The sequence below is a fragment of the Bos javanicus genome, chromosome 12 (assembly GCF_032452875.1).
Source record: "Bos javanicus breed banteng chromosome 12, ARS-OSU_banteng_1.0, whole genome shotgun sequence".
Lineage (NCBI taxonomy): Eukaryota > Metazoa > Chordata > Mammalia > Artiodactyla > Bovidae > Bos > Bos javanicus.
Window position 1 is genome coordinate 22,776,904 of NC_083879.1, and position 17,481 is coordinate 22,794,384.

Genomic DNA, 17,481 nt, shown 5'->3' on the forward strand with positions numbered 1-17,481 from the left:
TGAAAGTCAACATAAATTACCAAAGAAAAAGTAGATTTGCTTTTTTATTAATTAGGAAAAAGTCACTCACTTATATAAGACAGGTCTGTCCTGCAGGGCTTCCATTGCCTGAGTTAGCACTGGAGATATGTCACATGATTCTTGTGTCAGTGTTCTGCATTCACCTGGAAAAGGGTTAACATTGTAACACTGGTTAAAATACAATTAGGCCCTTATTATGTCCATTGTACAACCAGAGTCTAAATACCACATTTAAAAAATGCTTGGAAAAGCCTAGAGAACATACCAATAAAAAACTAGTTAATGCTGCTAAACTAAACATTCAAGCTTAAATATCTATTTAACTTCAATATACCACATCTGCTATGAGGTATACAACATATTTTATTATTATAAGAAACCAGAATTCTGAAGAAACCAATCAATGAACAAATATGCACTAAATAACAGCTATGTTGCTGCTGCTGCTGCTGCTGCTGCTGCGTCGCTTCAGTCGTGTCCAACTCTGTGAGACCCCCCCAGACGGCAGCCACCAAGCTCTGCCGTCCCTGGGATTCTCCAGGCAAGAACACTGGAGTGGGTTGTCATTGCCTTCTCCAATGCATGAAAGTGAAAAGTGAAAGTGAAGTCGCTCAGTCATGTCCTACTCTTAGCGACTCCATGGACTGCAGCCCACCAGGCTCCTCCATTCATGGGATTTTCCAGGCAAGAGTACTGGAGTGGGGTGTCATTGCCTTCTCCGAATAACTGCTATACACACAGCAATGTCAAGAAGGGAAGGGAATACTAACTATTCATCACCAGTTCTTTACCCCAGGGGCAATCTTCAAGCAGTTTGCTAGAATGTTTATATGGGTAACTAATACATACTAGTAAAATTATATTGATTATTCTGTCTACAAAATACTGATTAAATGTCTACTCTGTTCAAAAAACAGGACATGTTCAGAAATTCCCAACCTTTGCTAGGTGAAGACCTCATGTTCCTTTGTTTTTAACAGGTAATTCTACTAACACACTATTGAAACATTTTAAAACTAAATACATAAACCACTTGTGGTAGGCGAAATAATGGTGTTCCCAAGAGCCCTAATCACTGAAACCTGTGAATATGTTATTTTATGAAGCAAAAGGGACTTTGAAGATGGAATTAAGGGGATGGACCTTCAGTTCAGTTCAGTCGCTCAGTCATGTCTCTTTGTGACCCCATAAACCGCAGCACGCCAGGCCTCCCTGTCCATCACCAACTCCCGGAGTCCACCCAAACCCATGTCCATTGAGTCGGTGATGCCATCCAACCATCTCATCCTCTGTCATCCCCTTCTCATCCTGCCCTCAATCTTTCCCAGCATCGGGGTCTTTTCAAATGAGTCAGCTCTTCACATCAGGTGGGCAAAGTATTGGAGTTTCAGCTTCAACATCAGTCCCTCCAATGAACACCCAGGACTGATCTCCTTTAGGATGGACTGATTGGATTTCCTTGCAGTCCAAGGGACTCTCAAGTCTTCTCTAACACCACAGTTCAAAAGCATCAATTCTTAGGTGCTCAGCTTTCTTTATAGTCCAACTCTCACATCCATACATGACCACTGGAAAAACCATAGTCTTGACTAGACGGACCTTTGTTGGCAAAGTAATGTCTCTGCTTTTCAATATGGAATCTAGGTTGGTCATAACTTTCCTTCCAAGAAGTAAGTGTCTTAATTTCATGGCTGCAATCACCATCTGTAGTGATTCTGGAGCCCAGAAAAATAAAGTCAGCCACTGTGTCCACTGTTTCCCCATCTATTTCCCATGAAGTGATGGGACTGGATGCCATGATCTTCATTTTCTGAATGTTGAGCTTTAAGCCTACTTTTTCACTCTCCTCTTTCACTTTCATCAAGAGGCTCTTTTGTTCTTCTTCACTTTCTGCCATAAGGGTGGTGTCATCTGCATATGTGAGGTTATTGATATTTCTCCCAGCAATCTTGATTCCAGCTTGTGCTTCCTCCAGCCCAGCGTTTCTCATGATGTACTCTGCACAGAAGTTAAATAAGCAGGCTGACAATATACAGCCTTGACGTACTCCTTTTCCTATTTGGAACCAGTTTGTTGTTCCATGTCCAGTTCTAACTGTTGCTTCCTGACCTGCATACAGGTTTCTCAAGAGGCAGGTCAGGTGGTCTGGTATGCCCATCTCTTTCAGAATTTTCCACAGTTTATTGTGATCCACATAGACAAAGGCTTTGGCATAGTCAATAAAGCAGAAATAGATGTTTTTCTGGAACTCTCTTACTTTTTCGATGATCCAGCAGATGTTGGCAATTTGATCTCTGGTTCCTCGGCCTTTTCTAAAACCAGCTTGAACATCTGGAAGTTCACGGTTCACGTATTGCTGAAGCCTGGCTTGGAGAATTTTAAGCATTACTTTACTAGCGTGTGAGATGACCTTAAATAGGGACATTTTCCCAGATCATTAAGTGGGTCCAAGGTAATCATCTATGTCTTAAAAGTGGAAGAGGCTAGCAGAAAAGTCAGAGATATGAGATGGAAGAAGAGGCAGGAGAGATTCAAAGTGAGAAAGCGACTCCATCTACCCATTGCTGGCTTCAAAGATAGAGCAAGGGGCCACAAGCCAATGCAGGCGGCCTCTAGAAGCAGGAAAACCCTGTGATAGTAGCCAAGGAAACTCACAGCTCAGTCCTCCGACTCAAAGAACTAAGTCATGCCAAAAAAGTGAATGAGCAAGGCAACAGATTATTCCCTAGAGCCTCCAGAAATGAATGCACATCTTCTCATTTTAGCATGGTGACTTCTGACTACAGAACTATAAAATGATAAACTTTTGTTTTAAGCCATTAAGATTGAAATAAATTTGTTACAGCAGCAACAGAAAATTAATTCACCCTAACGATTACATTAACAACAAGGGATGTCTAATCAACTTTAAGATAATCTGGGGCACAGATACTGACCTTATTATTTTTTCATTTCCATCCTTAATTATATATAGTACTGAATTATAGTAGATACTTATGAGGCAAACACAAAGACAGTATGTTCAAATTTTTTTATTACTAAAATCAAAATATGCTATCAAATAAATACTAAGTGAAATAAAATCAAGCATTCATGAATCTAGACTGCATCAAAGAGACCACTTACTTTGAGCCCACCGGTAAAGTCTTTCGTAAGATGTTTCTTGAAGCAAGGCCATTTGCTCCATAATTTCTAAACTAAAAAAATTAACGATTATAATTTATTTAAAAGTTTTAGCCAATAGCTAAATCTAAGAATCTAATTATTTTAATTACAGAATGATTTGGTTATAGCTTATTAACTTTTTATCATTTTGTGGAATAATTTTTTTAGTAATTTTTTAATAATTAAATAAACTTTGCCAAGTTTTAATACCATCACTTAGATACTCAACTGCTGTTTTATGCTAAACACCAGGGTATAACTTCCTGTTTATCCAAAGACACATAAAGATTAAACTTCTATTTCACATAATGCCATACACTTTAAGAATCTAGAAAATCTTTAAAATTTTGGAAACACAAGTGGCAATACAGTCATGAATTGAAAAGGCTACTCACCCCGCTGTTTGTTGGTTTGTACGCAAGAGAACTTTAACATCATTATGAATCTGTTTTACTCTTCCCAGTGCCTTGAAAAAATCCTTTAAAATTAAGAATGTAACTTTAAAGTTTCCATGTTTTCAGGTAAAACTATATTGCTCTAAATTGAAATATCATAACAAAGGAAAAAGAAATTATTCTACCTACTCTAATGAAGCCTTCTTATACTGATCTCAACTTTCTCTAAATTTTTGTAAAATGTATAATAGATATTTAGTGAAGTGAAAGTTGCTCAGTCGCATCCCCCAGAATCTTTGCGACCTCATGGACTACAGAGTCCATGAAATTCTCCAGGCCAGAATACTGGAGTGGGTAGCCTTTCCTTTCTCCAGGGGATCTTCTCAACCCAGGGATCGAACCCAGGTCTCCCACATTGCAGGTGAATTCTTTATGAGCTAAGCCACCAGGGAAGCCCATTATTCACATTTTAAAACATATGTGCCAAACAGTGTACTAAGATGTGGAGATTAAAAGTTTATAAAGACAAAATCTCTGTCTTCAAGACGTATACAGTTTTGTGAAAGAGTAATGTAAACCTGAAGATTATAACATAAAGGAAAACATGCTATGTATTACGTATCTAAGACACAGAAAGCCCAGCATGGCTTCATCACCACAGGAGATGATGGTTTATGTGTCTACCATATAACCCTTTCTTGCCCCTCATCCAGGAGCAGAATGCAAAGCTGAATGTATAAACATACACGAGCTGACTGACGCTGAACTCCCAGCTTTTCTTCCCTCTCGAAAAAGGTACTGGAGCCTTAGTTTCCAGATAGCCACCAATAGTGTTCCAACCATGAAAAGCAGTTGATGAGTTATTTTTCTTTGATGAATAAAAAACTTTTTTAATGTTTTAAAATCCCTAATACTGTTGATTATTTCTGCTGAGGCGGGGGGAGGGAAGGTGTGATGTCACATATTTAAAATGCGCCAAGTTCCTCAAACTATAAGGGCAATAAATACCAATAGGTAAGGCACCTACAATTCTCTCACCTACTTAACACCCTACACTCAAGGGATGGGTTCCATCCCAGCCCAGGCAGTAAGATAACGGTGACATCTATCAAGAGTCACTCAGTAAGCCCCCTCCCTGGGCCCCCTCAGGAACTCTTCCTGCCCTCAGACCCCAGGCACAGGTTTGCAGTTCCTCCCAGTTAGGACACTGAAGGATTCTTCTCAAGAAAAACTGAGTATTTTCAAGAGGGAAAAAAGAGAAATGATACTTTTCCTTGTTGTTTAGCATTTTGAAGTTTTAGAAAGAATGGCATGGGTTCAGAAAAGAATCAGATGACAAGGTAAGAAGTTTCTAATCTCAGGAAAGACCAAAAGTTGTGAGAGAAAGAACATGTAATCACTGCAACATCACTGCAGTGTAAACAGAACATGCCATATAACTGCACTGTGAGGCAGAAGAAAAGAGAACATGTATGTGTGGAGGGAAAGGAGCCGTGGAGAGAGAGGCTAATTACTTAGTCCATGGTAGCTCATCCATAGCAAATAGTTAACATGGATAACCAAAGCATACTCCTTTTCACCAAAGGTCCAGAATATAGAATCTACAAAAGAAGCAATTAACAAGATTGAAAATGGTTGCCAAAGGACTTAGAGATGGAAAGGAGTGGAATACGTGATGAGGTGATGTAGGCTTTCCTTATAAGCCCTATTGTACTCTGACTCCTAAAAAACAAAAAAGAAGTACACGTACTGTTTTAAAAAAAATAAGATAATTTAAAATCTGTACCTTAAATTGCTAAGCTTAAAAACATTTTTAAATAAAAAAAAATTTAGGTGGTAAAATAAAGCCTTAGAAAAGAGTGATTTCTCTATAACATCTGTAACTGCTATGCTTTAAGTGATTTCAACAGAAAGCAAAAATACCTCAGTGATGGGTCCTTCTCTTGTACCTCGGAGAAGACTCATTTCGTCAGAAGTCAGCTGGAACTTGGATAAGAAGGCATCTGCCACTTGTGCTCTTATTTCTAACCTTTGACTGTAATATTTTTAAAAAGGGAACAGAAAATCAAGCACATTATGCATTTTACATAGCTTTAAAACAAGTTGCTTCTCTCATAACTTTTAAGACAAAGACGTGAAACTGTCTCAGTATCTTCAGAAGCCTCATTTCTGCCTCAAATACTAGCAGCTCATCAAGCACGTAGGTGATCAATTAGCTGATATTGTCCTACCTCTGCAGAGGGCACAGTAAGAGGCCACAGTAAAATGATGAACTAACCTTTATGCAAAAGGGGAAATAAGTTCATGAATGGTACAGGCAATACAAATCCTTAGCCTCTTATATGTATGTGAATAGTTCACCTTATGGTAACAAAGTTGTGAGAGAGACATAAGCCAATTAATTTCTTCTCAGTCACTAAAAAGTTCTAAGCCTTTGAAGCTGGTCCATGAAATACACAACAAATCAAAAATCAAGCCTATTATTTACTTTAGGTTAGAAATTGAAGCCAAGAACTCATCTTGTAATTCTTCATTAATCCAAAAAAAAAAAAAAAATCACTCCTCTCTTTTGTCTTAGCCACTTTTTCTGCACACTATCATAACAAACAAAAAACATCTTTTCAAATTATATTACCTGAGTGCAGCCAACTTAGACTAGCTGACCATTAGGAAAAAGCACACTTGAGTCTGCAATTCAACCTGCAGGGACCTGCAGGACTGAGCTGCGTCACAATCGAAAGGCAAGTCAGGAATACAAACCACATGAGCAGAAATTCAACATTCCTGCCATCTAGATTTTAGATTTGAAGATATACAAATAAAATTAAAGTGTTTCGTTAATAGTGTTCACAGGGAAGTAATATTCTCCAATTTCAAAATATTCAAATGAAACTGAACAAACAGTATCTGAACAGACAGAACAACGCATGTCATCTTTGTTTTGTTTGGACTCTTGGGTTTCCAGGTTTAAGTTCACAATGTCAACTGCTCCTGCCGAATGACAAGAGCTAAAAAGAAAAAGTCCTCCAGGTGGCAGTAATGCTCTATTTTTCTCAAATGACAATGTAAATCACCTACTTAAATCTATACAGATTTAAAAAACCTATGTCCTTAATTATCTTATTAAGTACTGATATCTACAAGTTACCTTAACATGTTTTGTTTTATACTTTTAGAAGCTCAAATCATTATCATACCGGATTTAAATTAATGATAACACCTCATAAAATTCCTTGAGACTATACAAATTAACCATTTCAATGAAAATCTTTTGGGAGTTTCTTTTGGATCTATCTTCACAGTCAATTTACCAGGCACAAAGGAAAATTAATCTCTTTAGTTTACTTTTTCATTATGTTTTAACTGAATCTAGCACAGTTGACCCTTGAATAATGTGTGGGTTGGGGACTCCTACCCTACCCTGTACAGAGGAAAATCTGCATATATTACATCCAGCCCTCTGGAGTAGAAGCTCCAACCCACTGTGGACTGTGTAGGACTACAAAAAAAAAAAAAACACATATATAAGTGGACCTGTGCAGTTCAAACCTGTGTTGTTCAAGGGTCAGCTGTTAATTCAGTATGCACACATACTAACTGAGAGAAAATACACCACATTGTTAACAATAGCTGTATCTAGGTGTTCAAGTTAATCTAACTGTAATTTTCTTCAAGTTTCACACATGTAAATGAAAGGAGAAGCAGAAAAAAGTGATTTTTTCTTGCCTTCTCCTAACCTTTTATAGGGCAATAAAAGAATATGTATCACATATGTTCTGACAAAATAAATTGCTTTTATATTTTTATGTAAGCTATAATATCAAAACCTAAGATATAGGTTTATAGCAAATAACACAATCAAAATAAAACCTATTAAAAAATAAGAAAGAATGAGAACATAAACAACACAGCTGAGGAAAACTATCTAATTAAGTACAGAATAGCTTCTGTTTCTAGTTGCCAAAGCCAATGAAGAAACAAGATGGACTACACATCTCTGTCTAAAAAGCGGAGAGGGATATGGAGGGTGGTACTCCTTGAGGTAAGTCAGGCAGTGTGTTCAGCACTCAATATAAATCACTTATTCATCACAACAACCCTGCAATGTAGCTTATTATTCCTTTTTTTCACATGTGATAACTGAGCCTGAGGGAGTTAACAAAGAACTCATATAAGATTAAAAATCTAATGAGCTCTTACCTAAGATTTAGATTAGAATTCAGCTCTTCAAGGTCTACATCCTTTCCACTATAACATACTACACCTCAAAGAAAAACATTAACATTCACCAGAGAGAAATCTGGCTGATGGGCCTTTCCAAGACACCAAAAAAATACATAATAAATAGTGATTTCACCAATATTAAAAAACAAAGTTCATATTTATTCACTCAAAATCACTTACTGAATCTACAATGTGTTTTGCACTGAGACATAAAAAGAGAATAAGAGGCTGTCACTTCTCAAGGAGCTCAGCTTTGTAGATAAGAGACTCAATCAAACCAACAATTAGTTACAGGAGATTGTACTACATACTAAAGATGGCAAGACAAAGATTTAACTCAGGCCAGGAGAAGGCGAGGGCACCCCACTTCAGTACTCTTGCCTGGAAAATCCCATGGACGGAGGAGCCGGGTGGGCTGCAGTCCATGGGGTCGCAAAGAATCGGACGCGACTGAGCGACTTCACTTTCACTTTTCACTTTCATGCATTGGAAAAGGAAATGGCAACCCACTCCAGTGTTCTTGCCTGGAGAATCCCAGGGACGGGGAGCCTGGTGGGCTGCCATGTATGGGGTTGCACAGAGTCGGACACGACTGAAGCGACTTAGCAGCAGCAGCAGAAAGGGTTTGAATAAACTTTGTATACAGGATTGGTGATGTTTCTCTCTTGGTTTTAGACATAATTTTCAATTGAATCCACACTTGTTCTCACGTCAGCCAACAAAAACATAAGAGAAAAATTCACAGGTGGGTCTCTAACTGCAAGGAAACTTTCAAAAGATGTGTTGTGATACTAAAAACATTCTAATCTGATGCTCAAGGCACATGCTTAGTTCTGAATACAGAAATTCAACACCTGCTTTTCCTTAGAGTTGACTGCTCTGTGAACCCAACCATCTCTTCAGCATAGTGTGCAATTTTCCTCATCATGGTCCATGCACCAATGGGAAAGAGACGTGTGGTGGCAGAGCAGTTCTGTACCTTGACAGCAGCAGCGTACATAATCATTAAGTTAAAAATGAAAGGCAATTGTGAAAAAACATAATACAATTACTAAAAAATTTAAAAATCTACTGCTTGTTTTGAATTATACAGCAAACGAACAACACATCATCACTTCCAAAAAGGTATAATCTCAGTCCCAGCTATCAATGTTCCTAAACACTGTTTGTATTTGTTTTACTCTTGGATAATAGCTTAAAACCTCATATTTTGTATCATTTTTGAATCACTTTTTTGATTATTTTATCTCTGCTTTGAAGTTATTTATAGTTTTTGAATTATCTCCAAATTAATGAAGAATTGATTATATAAAGAAAAGCTTACCTTTCAGCTTGAAGCTTAGTGGTTTTTACTATTAAATCCTGCGTCTGTTCCTTTGCTGCCTAAAATTATAAACATATCTAATATTAGCACATTTCAATTCTATTATACTTCAGAAAACTAACATTGCCAATTACTGGAGTTCAATAGCAAATGAGATTACACTCCAGAACACAAAGATATAAAAAAGGCCCAAAAAATTGAAACAGATGTTTTAAGGCTCACATACTACATTTAAGAACTGACTCAGGCAGAAAACAACACAATATTGTAATTATCCTCTAAAGAAAAATAAATAAATGTTAAAAAAGAAGAACTCAGAATTCTCAATACACACATAATACTACATACATAAGGCTTACAAGAAAGAAAAAGGTGTCACCATGATGGAATTTAACAGTTCCTGATGCTTTTTAGTGAAACAGAGGCACTGGCAGGGCCAGTTGAAGGATGGAAAACATGGCTTCAGTTATGGCTGTGCTGAGCTACCAGGGAATCTCTGAATGAAGTTGTAAGCTAAGTCAATGATAACTCAATATACAAAAAATACCCCTCATAGAGGGTTCTAGTGAAGATTAGAGATAGCCCCATCTACAAGACAGAGTGCTGTTCCTGACCAAGTCATACTAAGTCATACTAAGCAATCCTCTCTCCCCTGAACCAGAGCTGAAAGGATCAGGAATGAAAACTTGATGAAAAGGTATTTCAAAGACTAGGAAAACATTTATAAGGTGAACTGAAACAAACAACAAGTGTAGCCAATGAGATTCTCTCTCAGTGGCCTGAACTGGGCAATCCTATAAAATAAGGCAGTCAGTAACGAGAGGAGAAACAAGTCAGTGGTTGGAGACAGGTAGAGACATAAAGGCATAAAGTGAATCAGAAGTATGTAGATCAATGCTAACTCTGCAGCCAAACTAGGGGTTTAGACTGCTTTAATAAACGGCCCTACACTTAGAGACATTTTCCTGAGATATTTTTTAGAGTGAGTATAAATCATAATTAAGCTGGGTCTTCACTGGGCATAGCTTTAGTCTGAAAGTATTCCTAAGGCTTTCTACTAAGGAATTTATTTGTGCTGCATTTGTGGAATATTATGGAATTCAAAAGTTTATCAAAACTTCACACAGTTATCTCTATACTGGCAAGATCAAAATACAAAGGTTTCTGGAGTTAACTACACAATATTAGCAAACCATCACTGAAGAAACACGAAGAGAGTTATAATTTTTAAAAATTTACATTCAAACTTACTACAGGGCATGATGTATCAGATATCCACACATTCTGTGGACTTAACTAGCAATTTCTGAAAGTTTACTGTCTTATCAGGAACTAGGCTACAATGCAGTCATTATACCGGACCTGTAGGCGACTTGTCATATCTTGACAACAGCTGCTCATTGCTTGAACATCTTCATGTATGCTTTCAAGTTCCTGAAAAGGAAAAAAGTAACATTAGATATAGTTAAAGCATTAGGTATAGTTAAAGCATTAGGTATAGTTAAAGAAATTTCTCTTATCTTAGCCAAATCTTTACTTTTGTTCCATGATATTCTTTTGCCAAAGCATGACAAAAGATTCTGTATTTAAGACTGAAAATGATTAAAAAGAATAACGTCTAGAATATGAAAAGATATTTTAAAAAAACTAGCATATTTCTTTTTAGAAAGGGTCTGACAATAGGAAAATGGAAAATTTTTAAGAATATGAATACGTGTTTATTCACATTCTCATACTAAGAATTTATCCTAAGAAATTAATCAAATAAACGTGCAACAATATATGTAAGAGATGATCAACACAGAGTTGCCTAAAACAAATGGCAAGTGTGAACCATTTCCAACCACACAACGGAAACCTGTGCATCCATTAACAATGACAGTATCTGTGTGTGTGTGTGATTATGGAAAAATGTCTATATAAGGCTAAAAAAGGGCTCATAAAACACATACAACACCTCCCCATGTTTGTTTGTTTGTTTGTTTCAGAAAAAATACACATATATGTGTGCAGAAGAACACAGGAAAAGTCCTGAAGGGCCACACAATAAAATACTGACAGGTTATTTTTGTGTAATAGAATCATAAGTAATAGTTCTATTTCTGACCTTTACTGTTTATCCTAAACAGCTTTGAAGTGAATAAAAGAATGATTTCAAAATAGCAATTAATATCAGCAACAGCAAACAGGTACAAATAGGCAAACTAATCTATTTCCTTAAATCTCACTGTATAATCTAATGAGACTAGCACTATATTATTAGCCAACTAGGTCAAGAAAAACTTATTTCTAATATTTACTTTAACAAATGGCAACCCATTCCAGTATTCTTGCTTGGAAAATCCCATGGACAGAGGAGCCTGGCGGGCTACAGTCCATGGGCTGCAAAGAGTTGGACACGACTGAGGGACGAAGCATGCACTCCAGTACACTGAATGAATCTGACTTGTAAATAATGTAGTATCCCTCATGGACATAAATATGCTTGACGAGCTTCAGTCCACTGCAGTCATTTTTACTGATCCTCAAATCATCCTATCTTTGACCAGTGGAAACCCCTTAACTTAGCTCCATAGTCCTTTTCACACTTCCCAGTGGTCTTTTATGGCTTCCTCGCTTTGGTACTTCTTTTCAGTGGGAAATGGTGTTTAAAGAGTACACTTTAGATGTGCTCATCACTACTATCTCTCCCTAGTTTTATGAACACTACCAAACTTCCCTTTTAACCTTTCAGATTATTAGACTTCAGCCAATGAAATCCTACTGCACAGTTAAAAACAGTCTACATTGGACTTGCCTGGTGGTCTATGGTTAAGAATCTGCCTGCCAGTGCAGGGGAAACGGGGTTCAATCCCTGGTCTGGGAAGATCCCACATGCAGCAGAACAACTAATCTCATGCACCACAACTACTGAAGCCTGAGCACCTAGAACCTGTACACTGCAATGCAGAGTAGCTCCTACTCATCGCAACTAGAGAAAGCCCACGTGAAGCATGAAGACCCAGCGCAGCCACGAAGACCCAGGGCAGCCACAAACAAATAAACAATAAATCTTAAAAAAAAAATAGCCTTGTGTTTATTAAGCACTCACTGGTACCATGTATGACACTTCCATACAACTCCCATAGAAATATTAACTATGTAATATCACTCTAATTTAATGTAATTAATAATATAACATAATAAATAAAATTCATTTTCACCCTATGGTGAGTAGACTGCTCACTCAAATATAATGAATAATTATTTATTAGCTGAAGTAACTGATTGCAATTAATCTGAAAATTTCATAATTTAAGATGCAATAAGGTTACTCGGTCCCTATTAATCTCCAGTGGAAAAATAGTTATCCAAGGGAGATGTATTCAACAAGAGACTATTTCTACTGGAAAATCACTCAGAGAAATGGTTTTTTGTTGCTGTTTAAAATGCTAAAATTTGTAAAAGAATTTCCCAGAGCAAATGTTTCAACATTCTAAGACGCAGCATTTGTGGAGGTTATGGATTTAGAAATCACACCAATCCAAAGAATGATGCTGCTGAAGGAATTGTTAATAGTTAAATTTTTTATTTGAACATGGTACACAAATAGCAAGCGTATCAACTCTATTCATAAAAAAACTTAGCACAAAGCCAAGCATACAGTAAGCGCTCAATAAATGCTAAATGAAAAGAGTTTACATACTTCTTTCACTTCCTTGAAAATGCTTACAAACTCTTCATTGATGGCTAAACTTCTGCGTTCGATATCTCCACGTAAATTTCTTCGAGTCCGCAAACTGTTTTCAACAAAAAAGGTTGACAGTGCCTTAAGAGCTTCCAACATGTCCTACATAATTGATAATAAAAGAATATTATTGGGACCAATTTTCAAATGTTTTTCTAATCTTAAGCAAAAACTTACTGAAATCATTTCCCAAGAATTTATTTCCATTACACAATCCAAAAAATACCCGAAGACCTTCACAGTACTGAACAGCAAACTTATTTCTGAAACACAGTAAGGACATATTTACTTGTGCATCGTGACATATATACAAGGTTATTCATCGCAGGATTGTTTGAAATTGCAAAGATTAGAAAGAACCTTAATGTTCATCTAAAAAGGCTTGGTTAAAGAGACTGTGATGCAGCCATTGAAAAGAAGTGGAAATTCTGTATGTACTTACATAGCGTGAGCTTCAAGATATAAGTAAGTGAAAACAAGTGTTAAAAAAAAAAAGGACTATGTACAGTACATGCATATTTACTGGCACCTGCATAAACCAACTCTGGAAGGCTTATCTAAAAAATAAGAACTAACGGTAGTTTCTAGGCTGGGAACTGAATAACTGGGAGCCGAACTTAGACTTAAGAGAGGAAGGCCTCTCTGAGATGACTTCTGAACCAAAATAATTCAAGCAAGATTTGACAGTGGCCAGTGGCTTAGTCCAAGATGGTTTAAGCAGATAAAAAAAGAGATACTCCAAAAAAAATTAGAATATATTTTTCAAGATTGAGCCTATAGGATTTGTAATGAATTGGATGTGAGATGTGCGGGAAAAGAAAACAACAGGAATAAAAAAAACACTTATATGCTTCTTGCATGAAGGGTAAATGGTGATGTTCTTTACTAACAGGGGAAGAGAACCAGTTTGGAGGAAAATCAAGAATTCTGGCCATGCTATCTGTGTGATATGGATCAGGTAGCCAACTGGAGGTGTCACGTAGACAACTGGAGCTTGGTAGAGATGTCAGGAACAGGGTTAGAAATTAGAGCATCATCATGCTTTTTACTATTTAAAAAGCTATGAGACTAAAAGAGGTCTTTAACAGAGAGAACATGGGTAGAGAGGGCAGAGGACCAAGCCCATTGTGTCCAATAACACCCTAAATCCTACAGACAGAAATTCCTACACCTGAACTAATACATGTTCAAACAGGCTGGACTTTCCATGTTTTGATTACGTTATCATAAAAACACTGAACACATTTGGTTGCTCACCTAAAACTAACACTATATTGCAAATCAACTATACTTCAATTTTTTAAAATGGCTGGAATGAAAAAAACTGTAAGGCTATTTAAATTCAGTTTAATATTTAAGAGACAGAAAAAATAGCTATAAATATTTATGGCAAAAAATAGATAAAATAAAGCTATTTCTTTTTTTGGAACACAGCCTTGATACGTCCTGGAGTCGAGGCTAAATGAGTGGTCAGTAAACGCTAAATGAACAAAATAGCACAGACTAGGGGGCAAAGGACAGCTCGCCAGTTACTAGATATATGTCTTAACCCAGAGACCCTCTCTCCATACCTTATTTTTCTCATGAGTAAAAAAGAAATAATGTTAATTTATCAGAGCAGCTGTATTAAAAGAGAAGATTCATGTCAATAACAGACACTTTAAACCCTTAATAAACTGTATACAATTAACATTTATTGAGAATTAACAAGAAACAACTCCTGCAGCGCTGTGCTGACCATTTCACCTGGTTTCTCTCATTGAACCCTCGCAACAACCCTGACAAAGTAACTTGCGGTATTCCCAATTAAGAGATTTAACATCAGCTTAGAGAAGTTAAGGGACTTAAACCAGAATGCACCAGTTTGCTGGTTATATCTAATAAGTGGTGGTCCTAAAGACCACCTTTCTTAGTCATAGTATAATGTGGACCATCTTTCTAACTCATCATAGTATAATGTTATCTTTTACACACAAATTCTTATCGATACCTTACTGTCAGGTGTCTACACATTTACCTATAAAACTCTCACTTCTACATTTTTTTTCTTTATGCCGTTAAGGCACGATCAACACCTGTCGGGGTCAGGGAGAACCCCTCTTCCACCGTTTGCCGTCCAGACCCAGAATCTTCGAGGAACCGTTTTAAATAAATAGAGGTACACCCTGGAAACTTCGTTTTTCCTGGGTCTCCTCGGCTTCCCCCTTCTCACCTGCCCCACGTCGGCAACGCAGCCTGGGGGTCCCGCGGGCCTTGGGTGCCCACCTCGAGGCGAAGACAAGGGACAAGCGCGAGGTCGCCGGACAGACGACCACCCCCCGACTCCGGCTCCCAGGGATGCGCGACCCTCGGCCCCTCCAGCCCCGCTCACCTTGTCGTTGTCCAGCCGGGTGTCCAGGATCTTACGCAGTTTCCGCGACAGCGGGTTGCTGGTCTGCGCCGAGGTCCCGCCGGCCCCATTATTGAGGCCGTTGGCAGCCCCAGTCGCGGGCACTACGACTACTTCCCCGCTGCCCTCGGCCATAGCGCCTGGCGTCCCGCCCCTGGACAGGCGCCGGCCACCTCAGCCCAGGAAAGGGACGCGCCAGTAGCCGCGTAGCACGCATGCGCTGCCTAGGCCGCGCATGCGCCCTCGGACGCCTGTGCCCCGTCCCCTACTGTTCAGCCTGGCTCCTAGGAAGCTGGTCGGGGCGGGTGGAGAAATCGAGGGAGGCGGAGCAAGACTTCAGGCTGGGAGGAGGAGACTCACGTGAGACTGCGTTTGCAAAGTGGACTGAAATTCAAATCAGGTGTAGAGCTGGGGTATTACGATTTATGGGATTAAAGAGATTTCGTAATCCTCAATCTGTGAAAGTCTGAGCTAGACTTACACATACTGAGACCTGTGCCTGGGCAAATATGTTCAGTTAAAGCTAATTCTAGTTAAGTTCACTTAATACTGTGCAGCCATTTTTCCGCTATGAAGGAGATTTAAATGTGGATGCGCAAAGAATTCCTAAATACAGTATGTGAAAAAAGCAAGATGCGTTACAGTGTGTGTAGTGTGATCACCGTGTGTGTGAAATACCCGTACGTGTAAATTTGGGCTTTTTTTTTTTTCTTTTTTAGGATGGCATTCCTTTGGCAGACAGATTTGCACGTTTCATTTTGTACCTTTCCAAACAGACTGACATTTTCTAATCTCCCTCATGTGTTACTGAATATATTAACTGAGTACATTAAGGTAGGGGGCCCACTTTTCTGTGTTTATTTGTACTTCTCTGAATTTGCCATTGTAATAAAAGTTCAGTTCAGTTCAGTCGCTCAGTCGTGTCCGACCCATGAATCGCAGCACGCCAGGCCTCCCTGTCCATCACCAACTCCCGGAGTTCACTCAGACTCACGTCCATAGAGTCAGTGATGCCATCCAGCCATCTCATCCTCTGTCATCCCCTTCTCCTCCTGCCCCCAATCCCTCCCAGCATCAGAGTCTTTTCCAATGAGTCAACTCTTCGCATGAGGTGCCCAAAGTACTGGAGTTTCAGCTTCAGCATCATTCCTTCCAAAGAAATCCCAGGGCTAATCTCCTTCAGAATGGACTGGTTGGATTTCCTTGCAGTCTAAGGGACTCTCAAGAGTCTTCTCCAACAGCACAGTTCAAAAGCATCTTCGGCGCTCAGCTTTCTTCACAGTCCAACTCTCACATCCATACATGACCACTGGAAAAACCATAGCCTTGACTAGACGGACCTTTGTTGGCAAAGTAATGTCTCTGCTTTTCAATGTGCTACCTAGGTTGGTCATAACTAATTTGGAAATTAGAAATATAGTAGGATGAAGACAGGAAAATTACTGTAAAATTTAAGGATGTTTAAAGCAATTTATATGCTTTTTAATATTCACCTATTATTCTTTTATAAGGCTAACTATAAATTTTAAGTTAAGGGCTAGAAATCAATACTTTTAAACAGTTCAATATTTTCCAGCAGTTAAAAACGAATATTCAGGTAAGCCTCATCAGAGATGTAGGTTTTATATATGTATTTATTTTAATATGTGTATGTATAATATTTATATGTAACAATTTTATTGAAGATAAAGATAAAATTTTATTGAAGATAAAATAAAGGTTTTATTTTAGTGAAAATGTAAAGGTATTTATGTATACTAAACGCCTTATGATAATAGACACTGAAAGAATTAGAGACAGGCTCTGACCTAAATATTTTAATTTAGTGAGAGAACAAAGACTTATATATAAAAGAGTAAAGCATTTTTACATAACCACAGAAGAACCATGCTGAAGTGTAAAATGTGGACATTCTTACCTTCCAAGTAGCAGTTGAAAGAAAAGCCTCATCAATTTCCCTGTCTCCCACTTTGGTTTTTTTTTAAAGCTTTCTGGCTCTTTAGTTTCTGAAATAGGTGGAAGTCACACCATATTGTTCACTGTGACTTTATCAAAATATAATATGGCATTTATTAAAGCCATATCTGGTGTATCATAGAATAAAATAGAATATTCAATCCTCTACATTCTTCCTTCTGTTAAAAGCAACGAGTGCGTTTTCATCTGTGTCCAACTCTCTGCAACCCTAAGGACTGTAGCCCTCCAGGTTCCTCTGTCCATGGGATTTCCCAACCAA

General features: G+C 38.1%; 1 protein-coding gene across 1 annotated transcript in view; it reads right to left on the minus strand.

Moving 5' to 3' along the window:
- COG6 (component of oligomeric golgi complex 6) overlaps positions 1 to 15,495 on the minus strand; it is a 53,816-nt gene extending 38,321 nt beyond the window's left edge. Inside the window, exons 1-8 of the mRNA XM_061434713.1 lie at positions 15,228 to 15,495; positions 12,815 to 12,958; positions 10,492 to 10,563; positions 9,130 to 9,188; positions 5,505 to 5,616; positions 3,582 to 3,664; positions 3,148 to 3,218; positions 71 to 164 (exon numbers count right to left, since the gene is read on the minus strand). Coding sequence (XP_061290697.1) covers positions 71 to 164; positions 3,148 to 3,218; positions 3,582 to 3,664; positions 5,505 to 5,616; positions 9,130 to 9,188; positions 10,492 to 10,563; positions 12,815 to 12,958; positions 15,228 to 15,380 — 788 coding nt within the window. The 5' untranslated portion in view covers positions 15,381 to 15,495. The remainder of the gene's footprint in view (positions 1 to 70; positions 165 to 3,147; positions 3,219 to 3,581; positions 3,665 to 5,504; positions 5,617 to 9,129; positions 9,189 to 10,491; positions 10,564 to 12,814; positions 12,959 to 15,227) is intronic.
- Positions 15,496 to 17,481: the final 1,986 nt, after the last annotated feature.